The sequence below is a fragment of the Salvelinus alpinus genome, chromosome 18 (assembly GCF_045679555.1).
Source record: "Salvelinus alpinus chromosome 18, SLU_Salpinus.1, whole genome shotgun sequence".
NCBI lineage: Eukaryota > Metazoa > Chordata > Actinopteri > Salmoniformes > Salmonidae > Salvelinus > Salvelinus alpinus.
This window is the reverse complement of record NC_092103.1, coordinates 13,580,641-13,604,092: the sequence shown is the minus strand read 5'-3', so window position 1 is coordinate 13,604,092 and position 23,452 is coordinate 13,580,641. Positions and strand designations below refer to the sequence as shown.

Below are 23,452 nucleotides of genomic sequence, written 5' to 3'. Positions count from 1 at the left end.
CATAGCCATACTCTTGATTACAAATGTTATTTGCTTCAATATGGAAATGGGTCTGTCATTAGAAATGGACAATAATGTTGCTCTATAGTGACAGATAAAAGTATATAATGTACAAATGTTGAATATTCTAACAACATAAACATAGGCTATTCAAACTCTGCTCCTTTACAGTGATCCAAGTTCAGTTTGGTTTTTCGCTTCTGTATTGGGATACTACAAGTCTCTGGCAGGGGTGAACCGGCCATCTGGCATTTTGGGCAAATGCCAGAGGGGCTGGTCCATTTTTAGCCCAGTGGGCCTGTCTAACTTGTTTATTTTTAATTACCTGGCTGTTGATGGGGGCCTCAACAATTAAAAATGGGCCGGTGTGTTTGAAATGCCAGGGCCGGTTTCTGGTCCCAGTCTCTGGTGCTGTCCAAGAACTGAAGACTAGAAATGTATGTATGTTGCATCACTGCAAATGTGAGGTTAAGTCTCTAAGGATTTGTTGAGGGGTTGGGCCTGGCTGTAGCATGATATTAACATCCCTTATAAATGTTGAGCCAAATAAGGCTCAGACATATATAGATGCCCCAGGTGGGATGGATGCAACGGAGTGGATCGAAGCCTTCGTCCGAGGGCTGATGTGTCTGCTAGGGATCCTGGGGAACAACTGGCTTTGTCTCCGCTCTCTCCCTGGACCCAAGTCCAGTCTCCGCACCAATGAGGTCCTCTTCATCAACCTGGCCGTCTCCAACCTCATCACCAACTACCTGGTGGACCTGCCCGATACCATGGCTGACTTTGTTGGCCACTGGTTCCTGGGGGAAGCCTACTGCTGTGTGGTCCAGTTTTGCTCTGACCTGTCAGAGACCAGCAGTGTCTTCTCCACCTTGTTTATTAGTGTGTTCTGGTACCAGAAACTGGTGGGGTCTTTGAAACGCGGAGGAGCTCCGGTCCAGCTGGATAGCCTCCGTCTCGTAGCCTGTCTCCTGACTGGCAGCTGGACAGTGGCTGTGTTATTCAGTGTTCCACAATTATTGTTTCTCCGAGTGGACAGTGGAAATGAGAGCCACGATGACTGTCTAGAAATCTTTCCCTCCCAAACTGCAAGGCAGACCTATGAGCCGTTGTATCTGACCTTCGCTAACGCCCTCCCCATCGCTGGTATAGCGTTTGCTAGCATCCAGATTGTGATCACTCTGCTAAGGAACCAGACACGTATCCAGGGCTTGACACCGGACCATCACAACGGGACAGCTAATTCTTTACCTAACAATGGACCCTCAGTTGTACACAGCTCGATCAGTTCCCCCCTCTACCAGGTCGAGATCGGGGACAGCATAGTCAGAGCTCCACCCGATCTGAAGAGGTCCTCTCAGCCTCCAGCTAAGCCCAGCCCAGGCTCAGGTACTCAGGTGAGGGCAGCCAAGAGCGTGGTGGCTGTGGCCACTGTGTTTGTGGTGTGCTGGGTGATCCACCTGCTGCTGATGATGGCCAGCAACATCCACACGTCCTCCTTGGCGTTGGAGCTGGCCAGCTACATCGGATCCTCTTATACCTGCATCATCCCCTACATCTTCCTCTATGGAGTAAAAAAACTGTCTTGCTCCTGTAGAGGGTAGCTAGATATAGTCATACACTCATGTTCTATTTAGTGGTATCAAACCAAGTGCTTTGAATAATTGTAGCTCTTCTTTTATTTTATCTTTATTTAACTAGGCAAGTCAGTTAAGAACAAATTCTTATTTTCAATGACAGCCTAGGAACAGTGGGTTAACTGCCTTGTTCAGGGGCAGAATGACTGATTTTTAACCTTGTCAGCTCAGGGAGTTGATCTTGCAACCTTTCGGTTACTAGTCCAACACTCTAACCACTAGGCTACCTGCCGCCCCAGATGTCTTTAGGACATCTGTGTTGCCTGAAAATAAATCAAATTAGATTGGCATATCGCCATGATTTCATTAGTGTAGTTATACTAGTGTAAACACAAATTCAGTATATACACCATCACGTCTGGGTGAATATCAGTGAACTCCAACTACTCTCTGACAGATGGAGCTAGTGATGGTGACTGACAATTAGAAGTATGTTTATGATGGAAATGTTGTCAACCCTGTAGAATGTTAAGTTACATAAAATACACCATAGATATATACTCACACATGACTTTGATGTTAATGATTTGCTGTAATATCTTATATAAAGTCTGTGTTAACAAGCATTTCAACTTCGAGTTGGATTTAAGTGCTTCATGAACTTGGGAAATCAATTCTGCATCTCTGGATTGAAGTCTACTTTAATTGTTTTGTTTCCAGCACATTAAAATCAAAGGCCCGTGTCTGAGTAATTGGAGAAAAGCATCTCAGCAATTATTGCTAAGTTGCAGAGACAACAACCAGCCCTGGGGCACAATTATCCTCTATTAAGGGTAATTATGCCAACAAAAACAACAGGCACACAACAAAGTATGAACAACCCTCTACAATGGGGTGTCTGTTAATTGTCAACAGTGCTATGAGGCTGGGTGCTCCAGGGCCTTCGGAAAGTATTCAGACCCCTTGACATATTACACATTTTGTTACGTTACAGCTATATTCTAAAATGTATAAAATTGTTTCCCCCCCTCACAAATCTACACACAATACCCCATAATGACAAAGCAGAATACTTATGTAAATATCACATTTACATAACTATTCAGACCCTTTACTCAGTACTTTGTTGAAGCACCTTTGGCAGGGATTACAGCCTCGAGTCGTCTTGGGTATGACGGTACAAGCTTGGCACACCTGTATTTGGCGTGTTTCTCCCATTCTTCTCTGCAGATCCTCTCAAGCTCTGTCAGGTTGGATGGGGAGTGTTGCTGCACAGCTATTTTCAGGTCTCTCCAGAGATGTTCGATCTGGTTCAAGTCCGGGCTCTGGCTGGGCCACTCAAGGACATTCAGAGACTTGTCCCGAAGCCACTCCTGTGTTGTCTTGGCTGTGTGTTTAGGGTCGTTGTCCTGTTGGAAGGTAAACCTTTGTCTGAGGTCCTGAGCGCTCTGGAGCAGGTTTTCATCAAGGATCTCTCTGTACTTTGCTCTGTTCATCTTTGCCTCGATCCTGACTAGTCTCCCAGTCCCTGCCACTGAAAAACATCCCCACAGCATGATGCTGCCACCACCATGCTTCGCCGTAGGGATGGTGCTAAGTTTCCTCCAGACATGATGCTTGGTATTCAGGCCAAAGAGCTCAATCTTGGTTTCATCAGACCAGAGAATCTTGTTTCTCATGGTCTGAGAGTCTTTATGTGCCTTTTGGAAAACTCCAAGTGGGCTGTCATGTGCCTTTTACTGAGGAGTGGCTTCCATCTGGCAACTCTACCATAAAGGCCTGATTGGTGGAGTGCTGCAGAGCTGGTTGTTCTTCTGGAAGGTTCTCCCATCTCCACAGAGGTACTGTGGAGCTCTTTCAGAGTAACCATCAGGATCTTGATCACCTCCTTGACCAAGGCCCTTCTCCCGATTGCTCAGTTTGGCCAGCTCTAAGAAAAGTCTTGGTGGTTCCAAACTTCTTCCATTTAAGAATGATGGAGGCCACTGTGTTTTTGGGGACCTTCAATGCTGCAGACATTTTTTGGTACCCTTCCCCAGATCTGTGCCTTAACCCAATCCTGTCTCGGAGCTCTACGGACAACTCCTTCTAATTGGTTTTTGCTCTAACATGCAACTGTGGGACCTTATATTGACAGGTGTGTGCCTTTCCATATCATGTCCAATCAATTGAATTTACCACAGGGGACTCCAATAAAGTTGTAGAAACAGCTCAAGGATGATCAATGGAAACAAGATGCACCGAGCTAAATTTCGGGTCTCATAGCAAAGGGTCTGAATGCTTATATAAATATGGTATGTTTATTTTTTATAAATTAGCAATAGTCTTACCCTGTTTTCGCTTTGTCATTATGGGGTATTGTGTGTAGATTTGAGGATTCTTATTTATTTAATCAATTTTAGAATAAGGCTGTAACATAAAATGTGGAAAAGGTCAAGGGATCTGAATACTTTCCGAAGGCACTGTATACACTCAGTGGTCAATTAAGTACACAACCCTCTTAACGAAAACGGTTCACTCCTACAGACAGCGAGTCATATAAAGCAGGATGCAGACAGGCATCCAGTTACTCTTCGATTCAACATTAGAATGGACAAAACGAGTGACCCAAGCAACTTTTAGAATGCTATGATTGGTGCCAGGCGCACTGGTCCAGTATCTCAGAAACGGCTGTCCTCCTGGGCTTTTAACGCACGACAGTGTCGAGGGTTTCCTGAGAATGGTGCGACAAACAAAAAACATCCAGTCAGCGGGAGTCCTGTGGGCGAAAACAGCTTGTTGATGAGAGAGGTCGAAGGAGAATGGCAAGAATCGTGCTAGCTAACAGTCAGGCCACAAACAGGCAAATAACAGCGCAGTACAACAGTGGTGTGCAGAACGTCATCTCGGGAACGAACAACTTGTCGGTCCTTGTCACGAATGGACTATTGCAGCAGACGACCACACTGGGTTCCACTCCTATCACCTAAAAACAACAAGCGGCTCCATTGGGCACACGATCACCAACACTGGACAAAACATTACCTGGTCCGACAAATCCCGGTTCCTGTTGCATCATGCCGATGGCAGTCAGGACTTGGCGTAAGCAGCATGATTCCAAGGCCACATCCGTACTGGTATCAACACTACAGGCTGGTGCCGGTGTTGTAATGTTTCTGGCAGACGTTAGGTCCCTTGATACCAATTGAGCGACATGTCCACGCCCCGAAGAATTCAGGCTGTTGTGGAGGCAAGGGGGGCTCACCCAGTACTAGATGGATAAACTAGATACACTGTGGCCAGTTTATATCACAACGGGACCCATACATGGATATCTGTGAACATTCACTTGTGCAAAGAGTTCAAATCAAAGTGTTTATTTTTTATTTACTGAACAGGTTGCAAATTTTATTATACATTTTTTCCAATACAATCTTAAACCAAAAAACTATGACGAATTGAAATTATTCTATGTATGTAAAATTGGCTTATTTTATAAAATTGCTCATTGCAGGCCTGAGTTCTCAGAGTAAAACTACTTGAACAGCACCCTTATACAAGGCATGGATCGAGGATTTCTGTCTCATCCCTGAAATCTCAGTTGAGTACAACACTCATACAGTCAATTAAATGCCATTTAACTAGTCAGCCAAAAGCAGACACACTGATTAAGGTGTTAAGTCATTCAGAAAAATAAGAAATACTAACAAAACATGTAAAAGTAAGGTTAAGTTATTATAAACCTTTGGCAGAGAATGCATTCTTAGCATAATGTTAGGAGTACCAATATTTTACTCTGTATTACGGAGGTTGATTGGTACAGAAAGCCAAACACTGTCAGCTTAACAGTCTTCTTGACATCTAAACTGTGGGGGGGGATTAAACTGGGTTTAAATGAGTGGAGTGATTAAGACAGCGTCCTCAGCTCGCATCAGAGGCTAATGTCCATGGAACAAATACTTAGGCCTGAATCATGGCAGGCATGTAGAAGGAAAGACACTCATGAATGATATCAGCGTGATATCCAGCATGTGGATTCAAGTTTAAACAAATGACAAAGCCATCACAGCAATCATGTAAGTGCATTTCTCCTCTACATACGTACATTCTATATATTTTACCCACATAAGTACAGTAACTCCATATGTAAATGACGATCCCATCCCTGTAAAGTATTGTCCCCTAATTCTGTGTATGACAACAGTTCATGTTTGCCTAACATTCATTTGTGAAACCAATACTATTCCCTCAGACAGCCACCAATAAGTTGTCTTCACTTCTATGCTTATATCACAAAACAAATGCATACTGTACTTATAAAATAAGTTAAAAATAGGATGTAAAAAGTCTGAAGACAGGGGTGTAGTGAGCTGGTCAATAACCCCTTCATGAGAAATGCGGGGGTGTAGTCCTTTGCGACGCAACTGCAGTCTGAGAAACCTAACTGTATTCTCAATATCACTCCACTATCAAACACCAGCCAGAACAGGAGATATACAGAAGAGTCATGTTATTCAGAACTGTAAACCAGTTTCATTCTGTCTCTTTACTTGCTGATCTTCCTGTGACCCCTGGGAACCTCCTCAGTGAACTTTCTCCAGCTTGGCCTGCAGGGCCTTGAAGTTGCCGATGGTGAGCCGCAGGGTAGAGTTAGGACTCAGGGACTGCAGCTCCACCAGGTAACCACAGATGTTATCCAGACACACATTAGTGAACCGCCGTCTGACAAGATGGGGGGAAGGAGGAATAGGAGTTAGACTGAGCGTATTAGATAAATTAGAGATACATTTTAAACATGTTTACAAACAATAATTGTCATGACTACATACGTACACGGGTTGATATGTTTTCAAATGAGAAGCATTGCATAATGAAGAGAGCAACGACGGTTAGCACACGTGGTGATTGGTTAGTTACCGGTCATATGTTGGTACTCTGCTGGGGTCCTCTACGTATCCTGACAGCAGCACATGTATACACTCTACCAGGTGGAGAGGTTTCTTCAGACGCTGCCAACACGGATCCTGGGAGACACAGCCACAGTTCGAGACATTCAGTCTTTTAATATCTACAGAACCTTAATAATTAATCAAATAATGCTCAAGTTGAACAGGTGCAAAATATGATTTTATAATAACCCTTTATTATTAAGAGTATCTTTATCTATTTGTATCCCAAAACTGCCAGCAATAATTGCCCCTCAGGGAAGAATAATGGTCATCGAATTTAATTGAGCGATATACCCGTGTTTTGAAAAGTTGGTCGTAGACCTCCAGCAGACGGGGGAGCTGTACTCCTATCTCCTGCATGGTGAAGGTGACAAAGCCCACGTCCCAATTCAGATGACACACCTCCTGCTCCAAAAACTTCACCAGGAATTCTGGAGACAAGACAGTGGAAAAGTACTGTACATTAAACAATTTGCCCATCTCTGTAGTTCAATGGTAGGAGACAACATAGGACAGGTGTTGGTGGATAATGAAGCAATTACAGATTAAACATCCAGACCCTATAGACATAACACCTGAGACATACATAATGAACTGCTAATGTAATTACACTAAGCATGGATGTCTTACATAGAGGAGAATCAGAGAATTGGCTGAATAAATGAAAGTAGGCCTGTGGTTTTACCTAGAGGAAAGTATCTGGGTGTTCCTGCGTAGATTTTCCCCAGAGACACCAGTTTGAGACTCAGAGCTCTCATCCTGTCAGCTGGACTCATGGCCACACTGTCACCCAGCTCTGGAATAAAGGAAAAATAACAGAATTAGAGATTTAGGTTGTTTATCTACTTACCCAGAGCCAGACGAACTCATGGATACCATTTTATGTCCGAGTGCAGTTTGGAGATTATTGAAGCTAGCAAATTGTTAGCTTAACGCAATTCCGTGAAGTCTCCCGGTACAGTAGCCAGCTCCTCTCAAAAGCAGGGGAATAGACCTAACTATTCCGAAACTGGGTGGTTGGTCATTTATAGTCTTACAAAGCTATACATCGTTATCAATATTTTACCAATATGTTCATTTCTCTGATAATCATAAAATCTAGATTCTATCCACTTCCGTTTGTCGCATAGAGATGTATGGAGACCGCAACGTTGAATCTGTTCCATTATGGCGTCTTGAGTGCACGGGGAGCACAATTGAGAGATAATTTGCCATCTCCATACATCTCTATGCGACAAAAAGGGAAATAAGGAAGTGGATACAATCTAGTTTTTATGATTATCAGAGAAATTAACATGTATAGCTTTGTAAGACTACACGTAACCAACCACCCAGTTTCGGAGTAGTTAGGTCTATTCCTTAACTACGCAAGAGACAAACGCGTTGGATAACGTCAGGAGCACTTGTCTGTACACACCTTTTTCCATGATCTCCTGCCACAGAGAGTGCACCAGGATGGGGTCAGAGTGACCAGCACAGTGGATGATGGCCAGTTTGCATTCAGACAACCGGAAGTGATCTGCAAACTCCCCATACAGCTAGATAGGAGGACAAAGGACAGGGGTATTAAAACATTTACTGTACGGGAGGAAAATGTATTACCAAACAGAACTATTGGAGTGAGGGGCAATGTTAGATATCCATGCACCGTTACCTTGGTGATGTCCATAAGCTCGGAATCCAGTTGTGACATGGCTCCCTGTACAGAGGGATGCTGGGAGTAACGTCTGCTCAGAGTCTCCTGGATCTGGACCTGAATACGCACCACCTGGGAGGCAGGACCAACAATATCAGCTAGAGTTGACAGAGCCCAAATCTAAACCTTATCAAAAAGGGGTCAAAACCAAAAAATTCAGCGAGGAGTTATTTCCCCTCCCCCGTACCTCCATCTTCTCCTCCAGCTCATGCAGGAACTCCCCTTCAGCTCCTTGAGCAGAGATGCAAGAGGAGCTCTTGGCTGACAGGATGGCCCTGGAGATGTACTCCAGCCTCTGCTTCAGGGAGATCTCAGTACTGCACACAGACAGACACATGTATAAGATGTTCGTACTCCTTTTTAACGTCGCTCAGAATCAACATGAATGAGGCCATTTTCATATGTCAGTGGTAGCGCCGGGCTCTACCACTGAGACACACAGTGTGTGGAAATGGCACATTAAGACTCGGGGGGCTGTTAGGTCGTACCTGTGCATGTCAGCGAGCCTGGCCAGGACGTGAGCTGCCTTGCCAAAGCTACGGCTCTTCTCATAGTACCGCCACAGCAGGTCCATGTTCCGCACCTTACTCTGGTCCTGCTTGATCATGTGCATCAGGTGTTCCTCCAGGTATGGAGAGTTCACCTGGATAGCGGACACACACACAGAGAAACCGAGAGAGAGAGAGACAGACGATAATAAACCACAACAAAAGATCAGTTTAATGCAATATACTCATCCACTATAAAGAACAGAACCAGGCATCTCAGGCCGTGACTGTGGGACAATGCCAGAAGGTTCTTACCTCCAGAAGCTTGTCGGTGAGGTCAGCCTGTATCAGCCAGTTGTAGAGGGCTATGTGGAAGAGTTCATCCTGTGACCTCTGGGCCAGACCAATGACCTGCTCAAACTGCCAGGGAGAACGAGAAGATCATGAGATAGCTCATCCATAGCATGAATGAATTGAGTCCAAAATCTTTGGACTAAACATTTTCAGCCTTATACTAAAAAATAATGCTATTATTATTTTTGTAAACAAATTCCTATTATTGTTATTAGGGGTAACAGTCTCCTCCACACAGCACTTACGTGGGCGGTGGCATCCTCATTACTCAGCATGTTGGGGTCAGAGGTCATAACAGGGGGTCCTGGCTGCTTAGGGACACTGGGAGACTGAGGAGCAGCTTTACTCTGGTTCACCAGCTCCTGCATGGTGTCTGTGATGCACTTATAACATGACAACCTACAGGAGGAGACGAGGGGGTGGTCAGTCTGTCAGCACAAGGGAGAAAATAAAAGGGCCAGGACGTCCCTTAGCAGATCTCTATTACCACAGTCTCATGATCAACGTGAACATGTGGTTCGTTACCTCTCCTGGAAGGCCAGTGCTCCAGCCTGGTCCTCCTCTGGTTCTCCGTTCTTATAGAAGTGAGGTCCCAGCCTCTGAGGATCCTTCTTATCTGCTGCAGTCAGGCACAGCTCAAGCACCCCCTCATAAAAACGCACTGAGAGAAAGAAACACCCTTAGCGTCCCATCCACACTAAGCACGAAGAGTCAAGGACATTTCAAATAGTATTAGTGTGATGGCCAGGTGTGTGTGGAGCCTTACCCTGTCTGTACTGGGAGCAGACCAGTGGCAGGTCTGTGTGTTGGCTGATCAGCTGGTAGAGTTGTAGTGACTCTCTCAGTGTTCTCTCCTTATCGATCTTAGTCTGGATCTGTCTGGAGCCCTGCAGCAACTCATTAGCCTGGGAGGGACAGAGGGAGGGGGAGATTTAGTTCTGAGATACAGTTGTAAAGGGAAAAAGAAGACTGAGGAGGCAACAGTGGATGCTATCAAACTTTGCCCAGGGACTGCAGATGGGAATTAACCTTGTAGTCAAAATTGGATGGACATCTTCCCTGTCATATAGACAAATAAAAACACAGTGCGTGTGTTTGTAGACTACCTTTGAGCAGACGCTGTCGTCGCTGCTGTACAGCAAAGGACAGATGTCTCTAAGGTGGGTGCTGATGGCATCTACAGAGGCGGAGTCTTTGATGTAGACGTTGATGAGGGCTGTGATCAGAGCTCCGGTCAGCTCTCGACCCCGGATCACCACGTCCTTAAAACTCGCCCCCTTCATCTGGTCCTGGAACTCCTATTACAAGTCACACACGGGTTACAAACAGGAGACAAGGGAGACATCTTTACAAAACACTTCAGAAATACACCCTCCTCCGTATTTATTTGGACCGTGAAGCTAAAATGTAGAAATTTGTCTCCACACTCCAGCATTTTGGATTTGAGATCAAATGTTTCATATGCTGTGACAATACAAAATGTCACCTTTTATTTGAGGGAATGTTCATACATAGGAACAGCTCTGGTGGACATTCCAGCAGTCTGCATGCCAATTGCTCGCTCCCTCAAAACATCTGTGGCATTGGGTTGTGTGACAAAACTGCACATTTTAGTGGCCTTTTATTGTCCCCAGCACAAGGTGCACCTGTGTAATGATCATGCTGTTTAATCAGCTTCTTGATATGCTACACCTGTCAGGTGGATGGATTATCTTGGCAAAGGAGAAATGCTCACACTAACAGGGATGTAAACAAATATGTACACAACATTTGAGAGAAATAAGCTTATGGAACATTTCTGGGAACTTTTATTTCAGCTCATGAAACATGGGACCAACACTTTGCATGTTGCATTTATATTTTTGTGCAGTGTAGTTAAAAGTGTAGTATTTGGTCCCATATTCCTATCATTCCTTAACTGCATCAAGCTTGTGACTCCACAAACTTCTTAGATGCTTTCGCAGTTCGTTTTGGTTGCATTTCGGATTATGTTGTGCCCAATACAAATGAATGGTAAATAATGTATTGTCATTTTGTAGTCACTTTTATTGTAAATAATAATAATAATAAATGTTTCTGAACACGTCTACATTAATGTGGATGCTGCTATGGTTACGGGTAATCATGACTAATGATGAAGTGAGAAAGTTAGAGGAACAAAGACCATACCCCACCAAAACGCTAACCTCTCACCATTACCAATAATAGGGGAGGGTACCAATTTTGGGGGGAGACTAGATACATAAAGTGCTTACATTTGTAAACGGTTAAACAGATATCTATTAAAATACCCTCTAATGAAAGGTGACATTTTGTACTGTCACCTCATTTGAAACATTTGATCTCAAATCCAAAATGCTGGAGTATAGACACGAATGTACACATTTTAGCTGCACTGTTCAAATAAATACGGAGGGGAGTGTGTGTTGATTAACCAATTAGATGAATTAGTCTGACTGACAGCACAATGTAATCCTGCACATCCTGAATATCCAGCGCTGGTTTCCCGGACAGATTAAGCCTGGTCCTGGATAAAAAATCTATCCCAACGGAGAATGGACTAGGCTTAATCTGTGCCCGGGAAACCAGTCCACAGTGAGGTCATTGGTGCTGGAAGCTTACCATGGGTAGTTCAGAGATGATGATGCTGAACTGGTGGTCACACAGCAGCTTCCACAGGGCCAGGGTCTGACAGGAGCGATGCACCAGCTGCTGGATACCCTGCAGGGACATCTTCTCATAGGCCTGAGCCTCGGCTGTGGACGGGGAAGAGAGAGAAACAGTAGTCACAGAGTACAGAGACCCAAAAATATAAGAATAGTGTGTTCTCATTGGTGTTAGGATTCTACTCCAACAATGCGGTCTTTCTAGTTGCTCCTTGATTTGGAATGACAGTTTAACATCCACACATTACTTACTGTGGTACTTCCTCTGGAGTTCCTGCTGGACCTGCTGAGAACTGGCTCCTCCATCAGGCCGCATGAAGCCCAGCAGACGCTGCTGCAGATTGGCTGGAGAGCTGAAACTGCAGATGGGTGGAGTTCAACATGCAAATCAAATACTATTAATTTCACTAGATGACCATAGAAGTGTGGATATATAGTACCTCCCATAAAGCAGCCAGCCCAGCTCTTGGCCATGGGGAGAGGCAGGGTCCAAGACTCTGTCTTACCTGGCTGCCCCCAGAGACGAGGGGCTGAACTGGGAGTTCTTATCCAGGAAGTCCTTCAGACCACGGAGCTCCAGAAGAACTGACTCCAGATCAGATGAGCTGGCTGTGCTCTCCAACTGGGGGAGAGAGAGAGAGATTGATCATCCTCAAATTAACTTGCAAAGGAGGACTGTAATATGCTGTTAATGCAATACTCACAATACTGACAGCCTGATTTCCTTTACTGATGGTCTTCTCAACAGCAAGACTCCCGTCCCAGATATTACTGTTAATCAATAACGTTCACAAGTTAGTGAAGTCACTCAAGCCATGCTATAAGTGAAACGTCTCTCAGTCCAGTACAAAGTAAAAATATTGCATTTCCCCGAGTACGGAAGCGAGGCCTGAGTACAGTACGCTATCCAGGTGAGGGGACTGACCCCATTATGCGTGCGAAGTAGACACTGATGCCATTGTGTTTCCCTGAGAAGACCACCTCTGGCCCAGAAGACATGCCAGTGATGGGGGCGGAGGGCATGGGCGTGGCAGGTATATAGGGCGTAGACACACTCTGGGGCATCATACCTAAGAGATTGTTGTCAGGGCACACACACATTAAACACTCGAATGTTGCTAATATTCAGTGGGTGAATGTGTTGAGTACTGTCGACGGGCAAGGCACTCTGCAACAAAAAAAAAGACAGAAAAAAGGGCAGTGTACCTGGAACAGGCGTTGCTAAGAAACTAGGGTTAGGCATTGGACTGCTACCAACCGGCATAGGGGACCCTAAAACAACAGGCAGGCAGGAAGTAAGACAAGTGATGCCCGACAGACAACTTCTCATTCATGAGCAGTCTAATTGCAACGCACTGTGTACAACTTATACAAGGGATTTCGACTAGGGCATTATTGCCATTGGCATGCTACAACGAATGGGAATTCGGGAATGGGAATTTGGCTTTAAGCAGAAATCCTTCCTCAGATGCACCTCACCTGGTACAGGAGAGCCGAACAGCGCTCCGACGTTGCTAGGAGCAGAATGAGCCGAGGGGAACCTCATCTGAGCCTCTCCTCCATACCTAAAGAAGGCCCTGGTGGCCCACTGAGACACCTCTCTGTCGCAGGCAGCACTGGAACAGGCTACTATCAGAGCAGTGGCACACGCCTGCTCCTCCTGAGGTGAAGAGGAGGGTTAGATCAACAAACAGAGAAAGAAAGAGTGTGTGTAGCGGTGCTTGCAGTAACAAGACAATGAGTAATGAGAGACTCCTCTACCCTGTGCAGTTTGAAGAAGCGTTCGACTTCTTCACTCTCGCCACCAGTACCGCTCACCAGTAGGTGGCGCAGCTGGTCCACCGGCCGCAACTTGTGGAAGATGTGACTTCCCTGGAAGACCATGAATAACAACCCATGTATAGACGTTTGTTCACAAAATGACAGACAAGAGTGAACAAGTTTCATCGACCGTGTGAATTTACAGTGCCATTCACGCAGTACAAACTAAGCCGGAAAATCTTGACCGTACCTTGGCAGAGAGAAGGACAAATTTCTGCGGAGGGACATTGTGTTGCTGCACCACGACAGGAGAGTCAGTGAGGGGAACCTGATCCTTATTCAGGGGGGTAGAGATTTTAGGTGCCTTCTCCTCCTTGATGGCACAAAGCGCCCAGGAGTGGCCATCTACATTGGACATCATCTGCAATGATATACACAGACAATATGAGCTATAATATTCTTTGAAGCCAAACAAATACTACATTTAAAAGGAAACTAAATCATAGCATATGCATTGCAAAGTAAGCGGGGTTTTTGACTACACATAGTAGAGTGTCTAATGTCAGCTCTAAAGCAGATGAGGTTTTACATCTCTAATTAACTATGACCCTCACTCCCTCAGCTCCCACCTGAGCCTCCATCAGGGGTTTCTTAAAGGGGAAGGAGTCATGGTTGATGCACCACAGGATGTCACTGTCCTCAGTCTCAGACGCTGCCATCAGGAGAACTCCTGTAGGGATCAACACCAGAGACACATGAGTAAACCTTTAGGAGGACCATTTATAACAGGATAGCGTATAGACTGCAGGGTGGCTTTTACCTTTGCTGTGCAGAGCCTTGTGGACCTTGGCAGGCTTCTGCAGGGTGGAGGAGGCAGAGAAGCCTGGAGGCAGGCGGACATGGACCAGAGCAAGCAGACAAGGGCGTGCCCCTGGCTGCTTGACATGTGGTGGGGCAAAGGGAGCAGTGCTGAAGTAGAGACGCACTCCTAAAAGCAGAGATAGAGACCTACATAAGGTCTTTGTACATACTTATTCTGCAATGAAAAGAAAGTCAGTATGGCCTCTATATCCTCTCCCATGTCAGTCCGTCTCCTTACCTGCATGAGTGACAGCCAGCAGGTGGCAGTCGGACGACTCCGATCTGTCTATCACAGAGATCTGTATGATGGGTTTAAACACAGAGCGATCTATGGTCCTATATGGAGCGATATAAAAGAACAAAGAGATTAATTTTGATTTGTTCTCAAGCAGTGATGAGCTTTGACCATCTGAACCATTCACTAGCACTCTGGATTTAACCAGAGGTGAGGAGTAGCTGACGAACCTGGCAACGTTTCCTGCTGCAGCCACGATGGAACTCTGTGACATGGCCGCCACACGGCTCATACCCTGCCCATCTACACCCAGATCATACACCTGGAACAGACAACATCAGCTTTTAACTCAAGGTCCTAATTCAGCGTTTCCCAAACTAGGGGTCGTGACCCCACGTGGAGTCGCCTGATATGAAAATGTGGTCGTGGGAGAATTTCCAAAATCCAGATTTTTTGCGCATTCAAATTACGTATCGTCATTGTATCTCAAAATCATTGTAACGTGGTTAAACTTAAAAATCTAAATTTAAACTATTGAAATCTAAAAAGATAAAACTCAACCAGAGTACCCTTAGATCGTGGGGAAATGCGCTTGAATCAGAATAATCCAAGTGCAACAGTCAAGTGCGGCCTTTCGAGCAGTCATGTGGACATATGCTGCAGACAAAGCATTGACGGGTCCATCACGGAGGAGTTTTGGTTCCTGACTCAGAAGGGAATACCCTGCAGTCTCTCTCAGAGCGTTAAAACTCATGGTACCCTTTGCCAACTCACATCTGTGTGAAGCTGGATTAATTGCTCTCGTCTGCATTAAAACCAAATATCGATCCAGGTTGGATGTGACAGCAGAGATGAGGTGCGCACTGTTGACCACGCCCCCTGACCTTCAGCAGCTCCAATGCGACATGAATGAAGCACACCGATCTCATCAGTGGTGATGAGATAGGATACATTATGCCAGTCCAATTAGCAATTGGCTGTTATAGGCCCAAATTAAAAGTATGTGATGGTGAGTTGACAAGACAATCAGAAATACTGTTACAATGTTTTGCAATTGACTGCAATAGTCCCAAATAAAAAAGTAAACACCGGCTGTTAATCACATAATTTTCAGATATCAAAATGGGGTCGTGGATGAAATACATTTGGGAACCCCCGTCCTAAATAGAACATTTTGAAATGTCTGACAAAGTTCTACCCAAAGCATCATCCAATTCCACAAATCCTCAAATAAACATATTGATATTTACTACAGTGCTACCATTCAAATAGTTAAACTCTTATGGATTGTGTACCTGTAGAACCCCCTTCTCTGAGCGGGTGAAGAGTGTGTTACGGGAGTTGTCAATGGCAATCTGCACTACCGGGTCTGTGGGGCACCAAGATAGAAAAGTTGTCAAATTCAATTCAAGAACTAGAGCATAAGAAAGTTCCAATTCCACAAGGAGCCTCCGAACTATCCTTACCGTCCTCAGAGAAGGAGAACTGGAGCAGAGAGGGGACTAGGAAGGACAGGCTGCTTTTGGAGTGGTTAATCTTCTTACAGCGTTGGCTGAACCAGCCTGCCTCGGCCTGGTAGGCTACCTCATACAGGCAGCCATCTTTCCCTGCCAGGAAGATGCGGCCCAGGTCGGTGGAAGTAATGGCCAGGAGGTAGGTGTTGTCTGTGGGGATGGAGTACAGCGGGTCTGGTAGTAACTGCATCCCTCCAGACATGCTGTCATTCAACCCTGATAAAGAGAGGGAGAGGAACAGAGGAAAGAGAAGTTGAGAGAGAGAGAGTAGATCAATTTCTGAAGTAGTCCATGGTGGGTTAAAGACATCCTCCAGTGATTTTTATACTTTTCCTGTTGAAAAGCAATATCCCAAGTATAAATACAGTAAAGTACACACACACAGACTAAAGGGCAGTGGTGGAAAAAGTACCCAATTGTCATACATAGTCTAAAAGTATTTGGTTTTAAATATACTTTGGTTTTAAAGTACAAATACTTTCAAATTCCTTATATTAAGCAAACCAAATGGCACCATTTTCTTTTTAATTTACCGATAGCCAGTGGCACACTCCAACACAATTTACAAACTAAGCATGTGTGTTTAGTGAGTCCGCCAGATCAGAGGCAGTAGGGTATTTCCATACTGCCACGATATACGCAAAAATACTAGGCCTTATTTAACCAAATGTTGCAATTGCGATCAAAACCCTTGGGTGAACTTTTGGAATCATGGAAATATAATTTATTATAATTCTATAGTTAGAATATAAATAAAAGTGGGCACTTTGAATACAGTGTTTGACATGACAACGAATGAAAATGCCATAGACGAGTTATTGTGACATAGGTAGGAACCAAAGTGATGTTCAGTGTTTCCTAGGGGACCCTATAATCTTTGGCTACATTAAATCTTTATTCATATAGCCAACATATTCACGCTTCGCCTATTCCGCTTTGATTTAGAAGATACTGTTGCATAAACATGCTGATTTAAGCCTCCACCAGTAATGGTATCAGGCTGTATTAGCTAGCTACGTTTGCTCTGACTCAGTACTTTTGTTAGCTAGTTAGTCAGCTAACACAATTTAGCTTAACTTGCTAAGAAAATACAAAACTAGCTGTTTGTAGATGTAAGAAACACAAACTAATATTGTAATTATATAACGCTTGTGGATTTATATTAAGATCAAAGTGGAAACACCATCGTTGTCATCAACATTGTTTTATGTGCTGCATTGACCATGCAGACTGAATGAAAGTGTCTCGTGGTCAAGCAACAACAAATGCGCTCCTTGAGTGACCGGGTGGCACTAGGTCTGTGTGGAAAGCAGCATGGAGAGAGAGGGAGCGAGATGACTCAAGTAGCAGAGTAAACTATAAAAATGGACGTTACACAAGGCGTATTACATTTAACAAACCAAACATTAAAATACCGTTATAGAAGGTAAAGTAAAAACCCAAACCGGTCCGTGCATAAATACCGATATATAGTAAAATACGGTGTCCCGCCCAGCCCTACAGTAGCTATGACCAGGATGTTCTCTTGTTAAGAGTGTGAATTGGATCATTTTCCTGTCCTGCTAAGCATTCAAAATGTATTGAGTACTTTTAGGTGTCATAGAAAATGTATTGGGTAAAAACTACATTATTTTCTTTAGGAATGTAGTGAAGTAAAAGTTGTCAAATATAAAATAGTAAAGATACCCCAAAAAACTACTTAAACAGTACTTCTAAGTACTGCTAAAGGGTAAAATATGACTTTTATTAGTATGTATGTTTTATTTGTGTTTAGGCAACTGCAAAATTAAAGGAGTAGGTCATTCAAGCAGTTGGACTGATGGTGACTTTGTGATGTCATTAGCCTCCCATCTTGCTTGAGGAACAATAGAGAACAAAAGAGGAAAAGAGCACCCCCCACTTGTGCCATGTCATGAGGACACCCGGAACACCTATTGAGATGTGCCATTTGTTAAAGGGATACTTTGAGATTTTGGCAATGAGGCCCCTTTACCTACTTCCCCAGAGTCAGATGAACACCTGGATACCATTTTTGTCTTTGTCAAGTATGAATGAAGTTAGAGGTAGTTTCGGGGGCCAATGCTAACTAGCATAAACATGATTGGAAGTCTATGGGTGTCCGCTAGCATACTTAGATAGCAATTGCACAACAGCTAGTTAGCAACTACAATCAGAGACAAAAATGGTGTCCAGGAGTTAATCTGCCTCATTGCCAAAATCCCAAAGTATCCCCTTAAGTAAATAAGGTGTTAAATGAGGTGAAAAGGAGACTGGAGTAGGACTTTAATACTAATACCAACAACAAACATAATTCAACCAATCAACCAATTTCAAAACTGTATGCCGTATTGATGACACCGGGTTGTGTGCTTCAGGTCTAGGAGGATCATCATTACTCACCTGCCTGAGCTTTAGGAAAGCTGAGCCCCAGGATCACTACATCCACAGGAGTGGCTAGGACCAACAGGAAGTGGATGTGTGGCTGGAAAATCCCTGTGGAAAAAATTAAGTTAAAAAAGGTCCAATGCAGCCATTTTTATCTCAATATCAAATGTTTTTGGGTAACAATTAAGTACCTTACTCTTAGATTTTTGACCATTTTAGATTGATAACAAGACACAAAAATAGCTTCTTAGCGAAGAGTAATTTCTCAAGCTAAAAATTAGCTAGGACTGTCTGGGAGTGGTCTGAGTGGGGAGGGGAAAACTATCCGTTATTGGCAAAGAGGTTTGGAACACTTTCTTATTGGTCTATTAAATAATTTACAGCCTGGTGTTGTCACCAGGCAGGCAAAAACTCTATTCCGTCACAACAGGTTGAAATATCAGGCTTTCCCCCCCCAAACAGCTCTTACACTAAATGGGCATTATCGTTTTCACAATATTATTCCAGCCTCAGTGTGGAAATAAGTTTATTAGGTACACCACCCTGTTCACAAAAAAGGCTCGCTCCTACAGACAGTGATTCACTTGGCCGTGGCCTGCTATATAAAGCAGGCAGACAGGCATTGAAGCATTCACTTAATGTTTGATTGAATGCTAGAATGTGAAACTAGTGACCTAAGTGACTTTGAGCGCGGTACGATCGGTGCCAGGAGCGACGGATCAAGTATCTCAGAAACGGCCGCCATCCTGGGCTTTCCACGTACGACAGTGTCTAGGGTACACAGAGAATAGCTCAACAAACAAATAACATCCAATCAGCGACAGTCCTGTGGGTGAAAACAGCTAGTCGAAGGAAAATGGCAAAAATCGTGCCATCTAACAGGCGGGCCACAGACAGGCAAATAATTATGCAGTACAACAGGTGTGCAGAGCAGCATATCAGAAAGCACAATTCGTTGATCCTTGTCACAGATGGGCTATCGCAGCAGACGACCAGACCGGGTTCCACTCCTATAAGCTAAAAACAAGAAGAACCGGCTCCAGTGGACACGGAATCACTGGACAACTAAGGAGTGGGAAAATATTGCCTGGTCCGACGAATGCTGTGGAGTCATGCTGATGACAGAATCAGGATTTGGCGAAAGCAGCATGAGTCCATGAACCCATCTTGCCTGGTGTCATTGGTACATGCTGGTGGCAGTAGTGTAAGGAATGTTTTCCTGGCAACAAACTTTTCCGGCACATTATAGAATCCATGCCCCAGAGGATTCAGGCTGTTCTGTAGGCAAAGGGGGGGTCTGACCCGGTACTAGATAGGTGTACATAATATCTATACACAGTACCAGTCAAAGGTTTGGCCACCTACTCATTCCAGGGGTTTCCTGTATTTTTCACTATTTTCTACATTGTAGAATAGTGAATACATCAAAATGATTAAATAACACATATGGAATCATGTAGTACCCCAAAAAAGTGTTACACAAATCAAAAAATATTTTATTTGAGATTCTTCAAAGAAAGTCCCTTTATCTTAGCACTCTTAGCATTCTCTCAACCAGCTCTCTGGTTACAGCCTCATTCTAAAATTGAATAAATCGTTTTCCCCCCATAATGACAAAGCAAAAATAGGTTTAGAAAATGTTGCACATTTTATACAAATAAAAAAATGTCAATATCACATATACGTAAGTATTCAGACCCTTTACTCAGTACTTTGTTGAAGAACCTTTGGCAGCGATTACAGCATCGAGTCTTCTTGGGTATGATGCTACAAGCTTGGCACACCTGTATTTGGGGAGTTTCTCCAGTTGTTCTCTGCAGATCCTCTCAAGCTCTGTCAGGTAGGTTGGAGAGCGCTGCTGCACAGCTGATTTTAGGTCTCTCCATAGATGTTTGATTGAGTTCAAGTCCGGGCTCTGGCTGGGCCACTCAAGGACATTTAGGGACTTGTCCCGAAGCCACTCCTGCGTTGTCTTGCCTGTGTGCTTAGGGTCCTTGTCCTTCGTCCCCAGTCTGAGGTCCTGAGCGCTCTGGAGTGGATTTTCATCAAGGATCTCTTTTTACTTCGCTCCGTTCATCTTTGCCTTGATCCTGACTAGTCTCCAAGTCTCTGCCACTGAAAAACATCCCCACAGCATGATGCTGCCATCACCATGCTTCACTGTAGGGATGGTGCCAGGTTTCCTCCAAACATGACACTTGGCATTCAGGCCAAAGAGTTTAACCTTGGTTTCATCAGACCAGAGAATCTTGTTTCTCATGGTCTGAGAGTCTTAAGGTGCCTTTTGGCAAACTCCGAGCAGGTTTTCATGTGCCTTTTACTGAGGAGTGGCTTCCGTCTGGCCAGTCTTACCATAAAGGCCTGATTGGTGGTGCTGCAGAGATGCTTGTACTTCTGGAAGTTTCTCCAATCATCACAGAGGAACTCTGGAGATCTTTCAGAGTGAAAAATCACATTTTTGACTGCACTGGGCCTTGAACCCAAACACCTACAGAGCTGTTGTAATTTTGAATAAAGAAAACACAGCTCAAGTGAAAGTGTGTTGCCATTTTACCTGCTTTAGGTTTGACCAGCCCCACGGACAGGATGGTTTCACTGAGCCCGTCAAAATATGCAACGTCCCCCCTGTGGAACAAAGTGATGACAGTGTCCAATGAAAATGGGTCCATGTTTACTGCTCTTGCAATGTTTTTGTTTTTTTACTAAATAACTTAATTTATGAGTGCTTGGTACTCACCCATCCTCATAATTCCACATGAAGATATCGTTGTCAATGGTGAGCCATGCTCGACAGATTTCAGGAAAAACTCCCATCATACAATTGCACTGCATATCTGTTAGGGGAAGGTTAAGGGCTGGGCAGCTTTTCTGAAATGGTGGTTAGTTTTACACAGTTCACATAATCCTGCACAGGCATTTCTGAGTTCTATGGGTGAGACCTGGACAGTTAGACACAGCTCCCTATGTGTATTCTGATTCAGAGGGGTTGGGTTCAATGCGGAAGACAATTCAGTTGAAGGCATTCAGTTGTACAACTGACTAGGTACCCCCCTTTCCTCCCCCTAGTCTCTGAAAAGGATACGACTGAATTGCTCCACCAGCTCAGGGGGTAGGGGAACCCTTCGGACTGCACTGAGCTCAGGGAGGTTTGGCACACTGATCAGCCCAGGTCCCTGAAGAGGGTAGTCCATGTCCGACCCCCCAGACAAAGATGGCATGTCTGCAACACAGAGTGCGGAGTGAACTAAGCCCTGAGATGTGGCTGTAGCCTCCCTAGCCACAGTAAGCTGGCTACAGCCAAAATATCAGGGCTAAAGTGTCTTGTGAGATGAATTGATATGACAAACTTGAACATATAACCTTGCACCGCCAACTACTTGACTTACTGTGTGAGGGGACATTAAGAAGCTCTGAGAGATCAGGGAAGCAGCGGTCATCCTGAAGGTGTCTGTCTATGAGCCGGCCGGAGCTCTCCAGCGCTTCCGCAAGGGCAGCAGCAGGACTGCTGGGTCCCAAGGTGGACGGCATGTTTGACACTGTGAGACTGATGAGATTCGCATGAGAAGATGAAAATAACATTTCAGCACCACTGTGACGTCAGCCGTGGTCAAAATCCAACCACAAACAAACCAGACTGTCACCGCAGGTGCAACTTTACGGACAGACATGTCCCCTAACTTGCAAACTATACGACAGATGAAAAGCAGTACGGACATAGACGGAGTTGATTATATGGCAAACATAGAGTAGCCAACTAGCAAGCTCAATTTAGCCTGTCCAACCCCATCTCCACGTTCTGCAATGACTCTGTAGCTAGTTAACGTTGGCGAGCTAACGTTAGCCAGCCAATTAAATTAGTTATACACAACACTTGTTTATCAAAAGAAGGCTATTGGAAGTTATAAAAGTAAGTGTGGCGACTAACTTGTGAAACTGGATGAGTTAGCTATCTAAACTAGTTATATAGTAGGTTAATAGCACATATTAGCACATATTGCTAACACTAAAATAGCTAAAAACGCGGGCTAAACCCTGTTTATTCTAAGCTGCAAGCTAACGTTAGCTAGCTAACGTTAAGTGAGATTTGTTGAATAACGCTCGCTACTTTTCTTACATCTTACCCTACAGAAAGAAGTCCGGACGTAATTAATTGTTAACACAATGTGTGATAAGCAAATTATTCTAGTCTTCGGTGTAAACAAGTGTAGCAGCTAGCCCGCCAGCCTCATGACACTTTTGAAGAGGGTGAAAGGTTATAGGATGTACTTCCTGTGTAATTTCAAATACGCTTTAGAAGTGAATTTCTACATGCGCTCTATACTAATGGCATTTGCAAAAGTGTTGAACTTTTCATAATATTTCGTTGCCCAGACTAAAACGACTGACTTTTTTTCCCTCTTTTTTTTTCTCCAGTCGATAGAATCTGTTCTTGCAGCACAACGGACACTGTAATTACAATTTCTGTCCACTAAGAAGCGCCAGCGTATTAACTATAGGTTTGTACATGGTACATACATACCAGTTGAAGTGCTGAACGCATGTGCGAAATATCCAAACGCCTCTCCTTTCGGGCAGAAACAGAGCGCTCTGATTTTGGGCGGCAGATAGCATGGCGGGTAGGAGCGTTGGGCCAGTAACCGAAAGGTTGCAGATCGAATCCCCGAGCTGACAATGTAAAAAGCTGTACTACCCCTGAGCAAGGCCGTTAATCGACATCCACGTCCGTCGAACAGTGGGTTAAGGCAGCCCCCAGCACCTCTGATTCAGAGGGGTTAGGTTAAATGTGGAAGATATGTCAAAGCATTCAGTTGTACAACTAACTAGGTATCCCCCTTTCCCTAATGAGCTACTTCACTTTTTTTAGCCTGAAACCAAAAAAACAGCCTGGCATTCAGCACTTGACAGATTTGTTGGGACAGGCAACACACTTTCTTTATGGCACAAAACCATATTCATATTTTTCTGAATATTAATTTTCTTATGCGGA

General features: G+C 44.3%; 2 protein-coding genes across 4 annotated transcripts; one reads left to right on the top strand and one right to left on the bottom strand.

Annotated features, from left to right (window-relative positions):
- The first annotated feature begins 509 nt into the window (after nt 1-509).
- On the top strand, nt 510-1,642 carry LOC139544658 (putative neuropeptide Y receptor type 6). Its single transcript, XM_071351966.1, has one exon. The coding sequence runs from the start codon at nt 513-515 to the stop codon at nt 1,602-1,604; it is 1,092 nt and encodes a 363-aa protein (XP_071208067.1). The 5' UTR covers nt 510-512; the 3' UTR covers nt 1,605-1,642.
- Nucleotides 1,643-4,917: 3,275 nt separating this feature from the next.
- nup155 (nucleoporin 155) lies at nt 4,918-22,739 on the bottom strand. 3 transcript variants are annotated; one of them, XM_071350291.1, is made up of 34 exons: nt 22,587-22,739; nt 21,852-22,009; nt 21,548-21,685; nt 21,203-21,299; nt 21,020-21,090; nt 18,481-18,573; nt 16,033-16,296; nt 15,862-15,935; nt 14,797-14,888; nt 14,570-14,667; nt 14,291-14,458; nt 14,100-14,200; nt 13,721-13,891; nt 13,471-13,581; nt 13,189-13,369; nt 12,916-12,981; nt 12,635-12,779; nt 12,414-12,480; nt 12,216-12,331; nt 11,962-12,068; nt 11,666-11,799; nt 10,150-10,341; nt 9,810-9,948; nt 9,569-9,704; nt 9,289-9,442; nt 9,005-9,109; nt 8,690-8,844; nt 8,389-8,518; nt 8,160-8,273; nt 7,923-8,043; nt 7,191-7,301; nt 6,800-6,936; nt 6,474-6,580; nt 4,918-6,278 (listed from the first exon to the last, which is right to left on the bottom strand). In XM_071350291.1, the coding sequence occupies exons 2-34, from the start codon at nt 21,991-21,993 to the stop codon at nt 6,140-6,142; spliced, it is 4,176 nt and encodes a 1,391-aa protein (XP_071206392.1). In that variant the 5' UTR covers nt 21,994-22,009; nt 22,587-22,739; the 3' UTR covers nt 4,918-6,139. The 3 variants fall into 3 exon arrangements, with proteins under 3 accessions (XP_071206392.1, XP_071206393.1, XP_071206394.1); XM_071350292.1 differs by having other exon boundaries at nt 22,580-22,730; XM_071350293.1 differs by lacking the exon at nt 12,916-12,981.
- Between the last annotated feature and the right edge of the window lie 713 nt (nt 22,740-23,452).

Coding starts and splice junctions, on each gene's coding strand:
- LOC139544658 (XM_071351966.1), top strand. CDS start 513: ATGATATTAACATCCCTTATAAATGTTGAGCCAAATAAGGCTCAGACA.
- nup155 (XM_071350291.1), bottom strand. CDS start 21,993: ATGCCGTCCACCTTGGGACCCAGCAGTCCTGCTGCTGCCCTTGCGGAA. Junction 12,481..12,634: donor TACTTCGCACGCATAATGGG/GTCAGTCCCCTC, acceptor ATTGATTAACAG/TAATATCTGGGACGGGAGTC. Junction 6,279..6,473: donor AGAGTACCAACATATGACCG/GTAACTAACCAA, acceptor CCATCTTGTCAG/ACGGCGGTTCACTAATGTGT.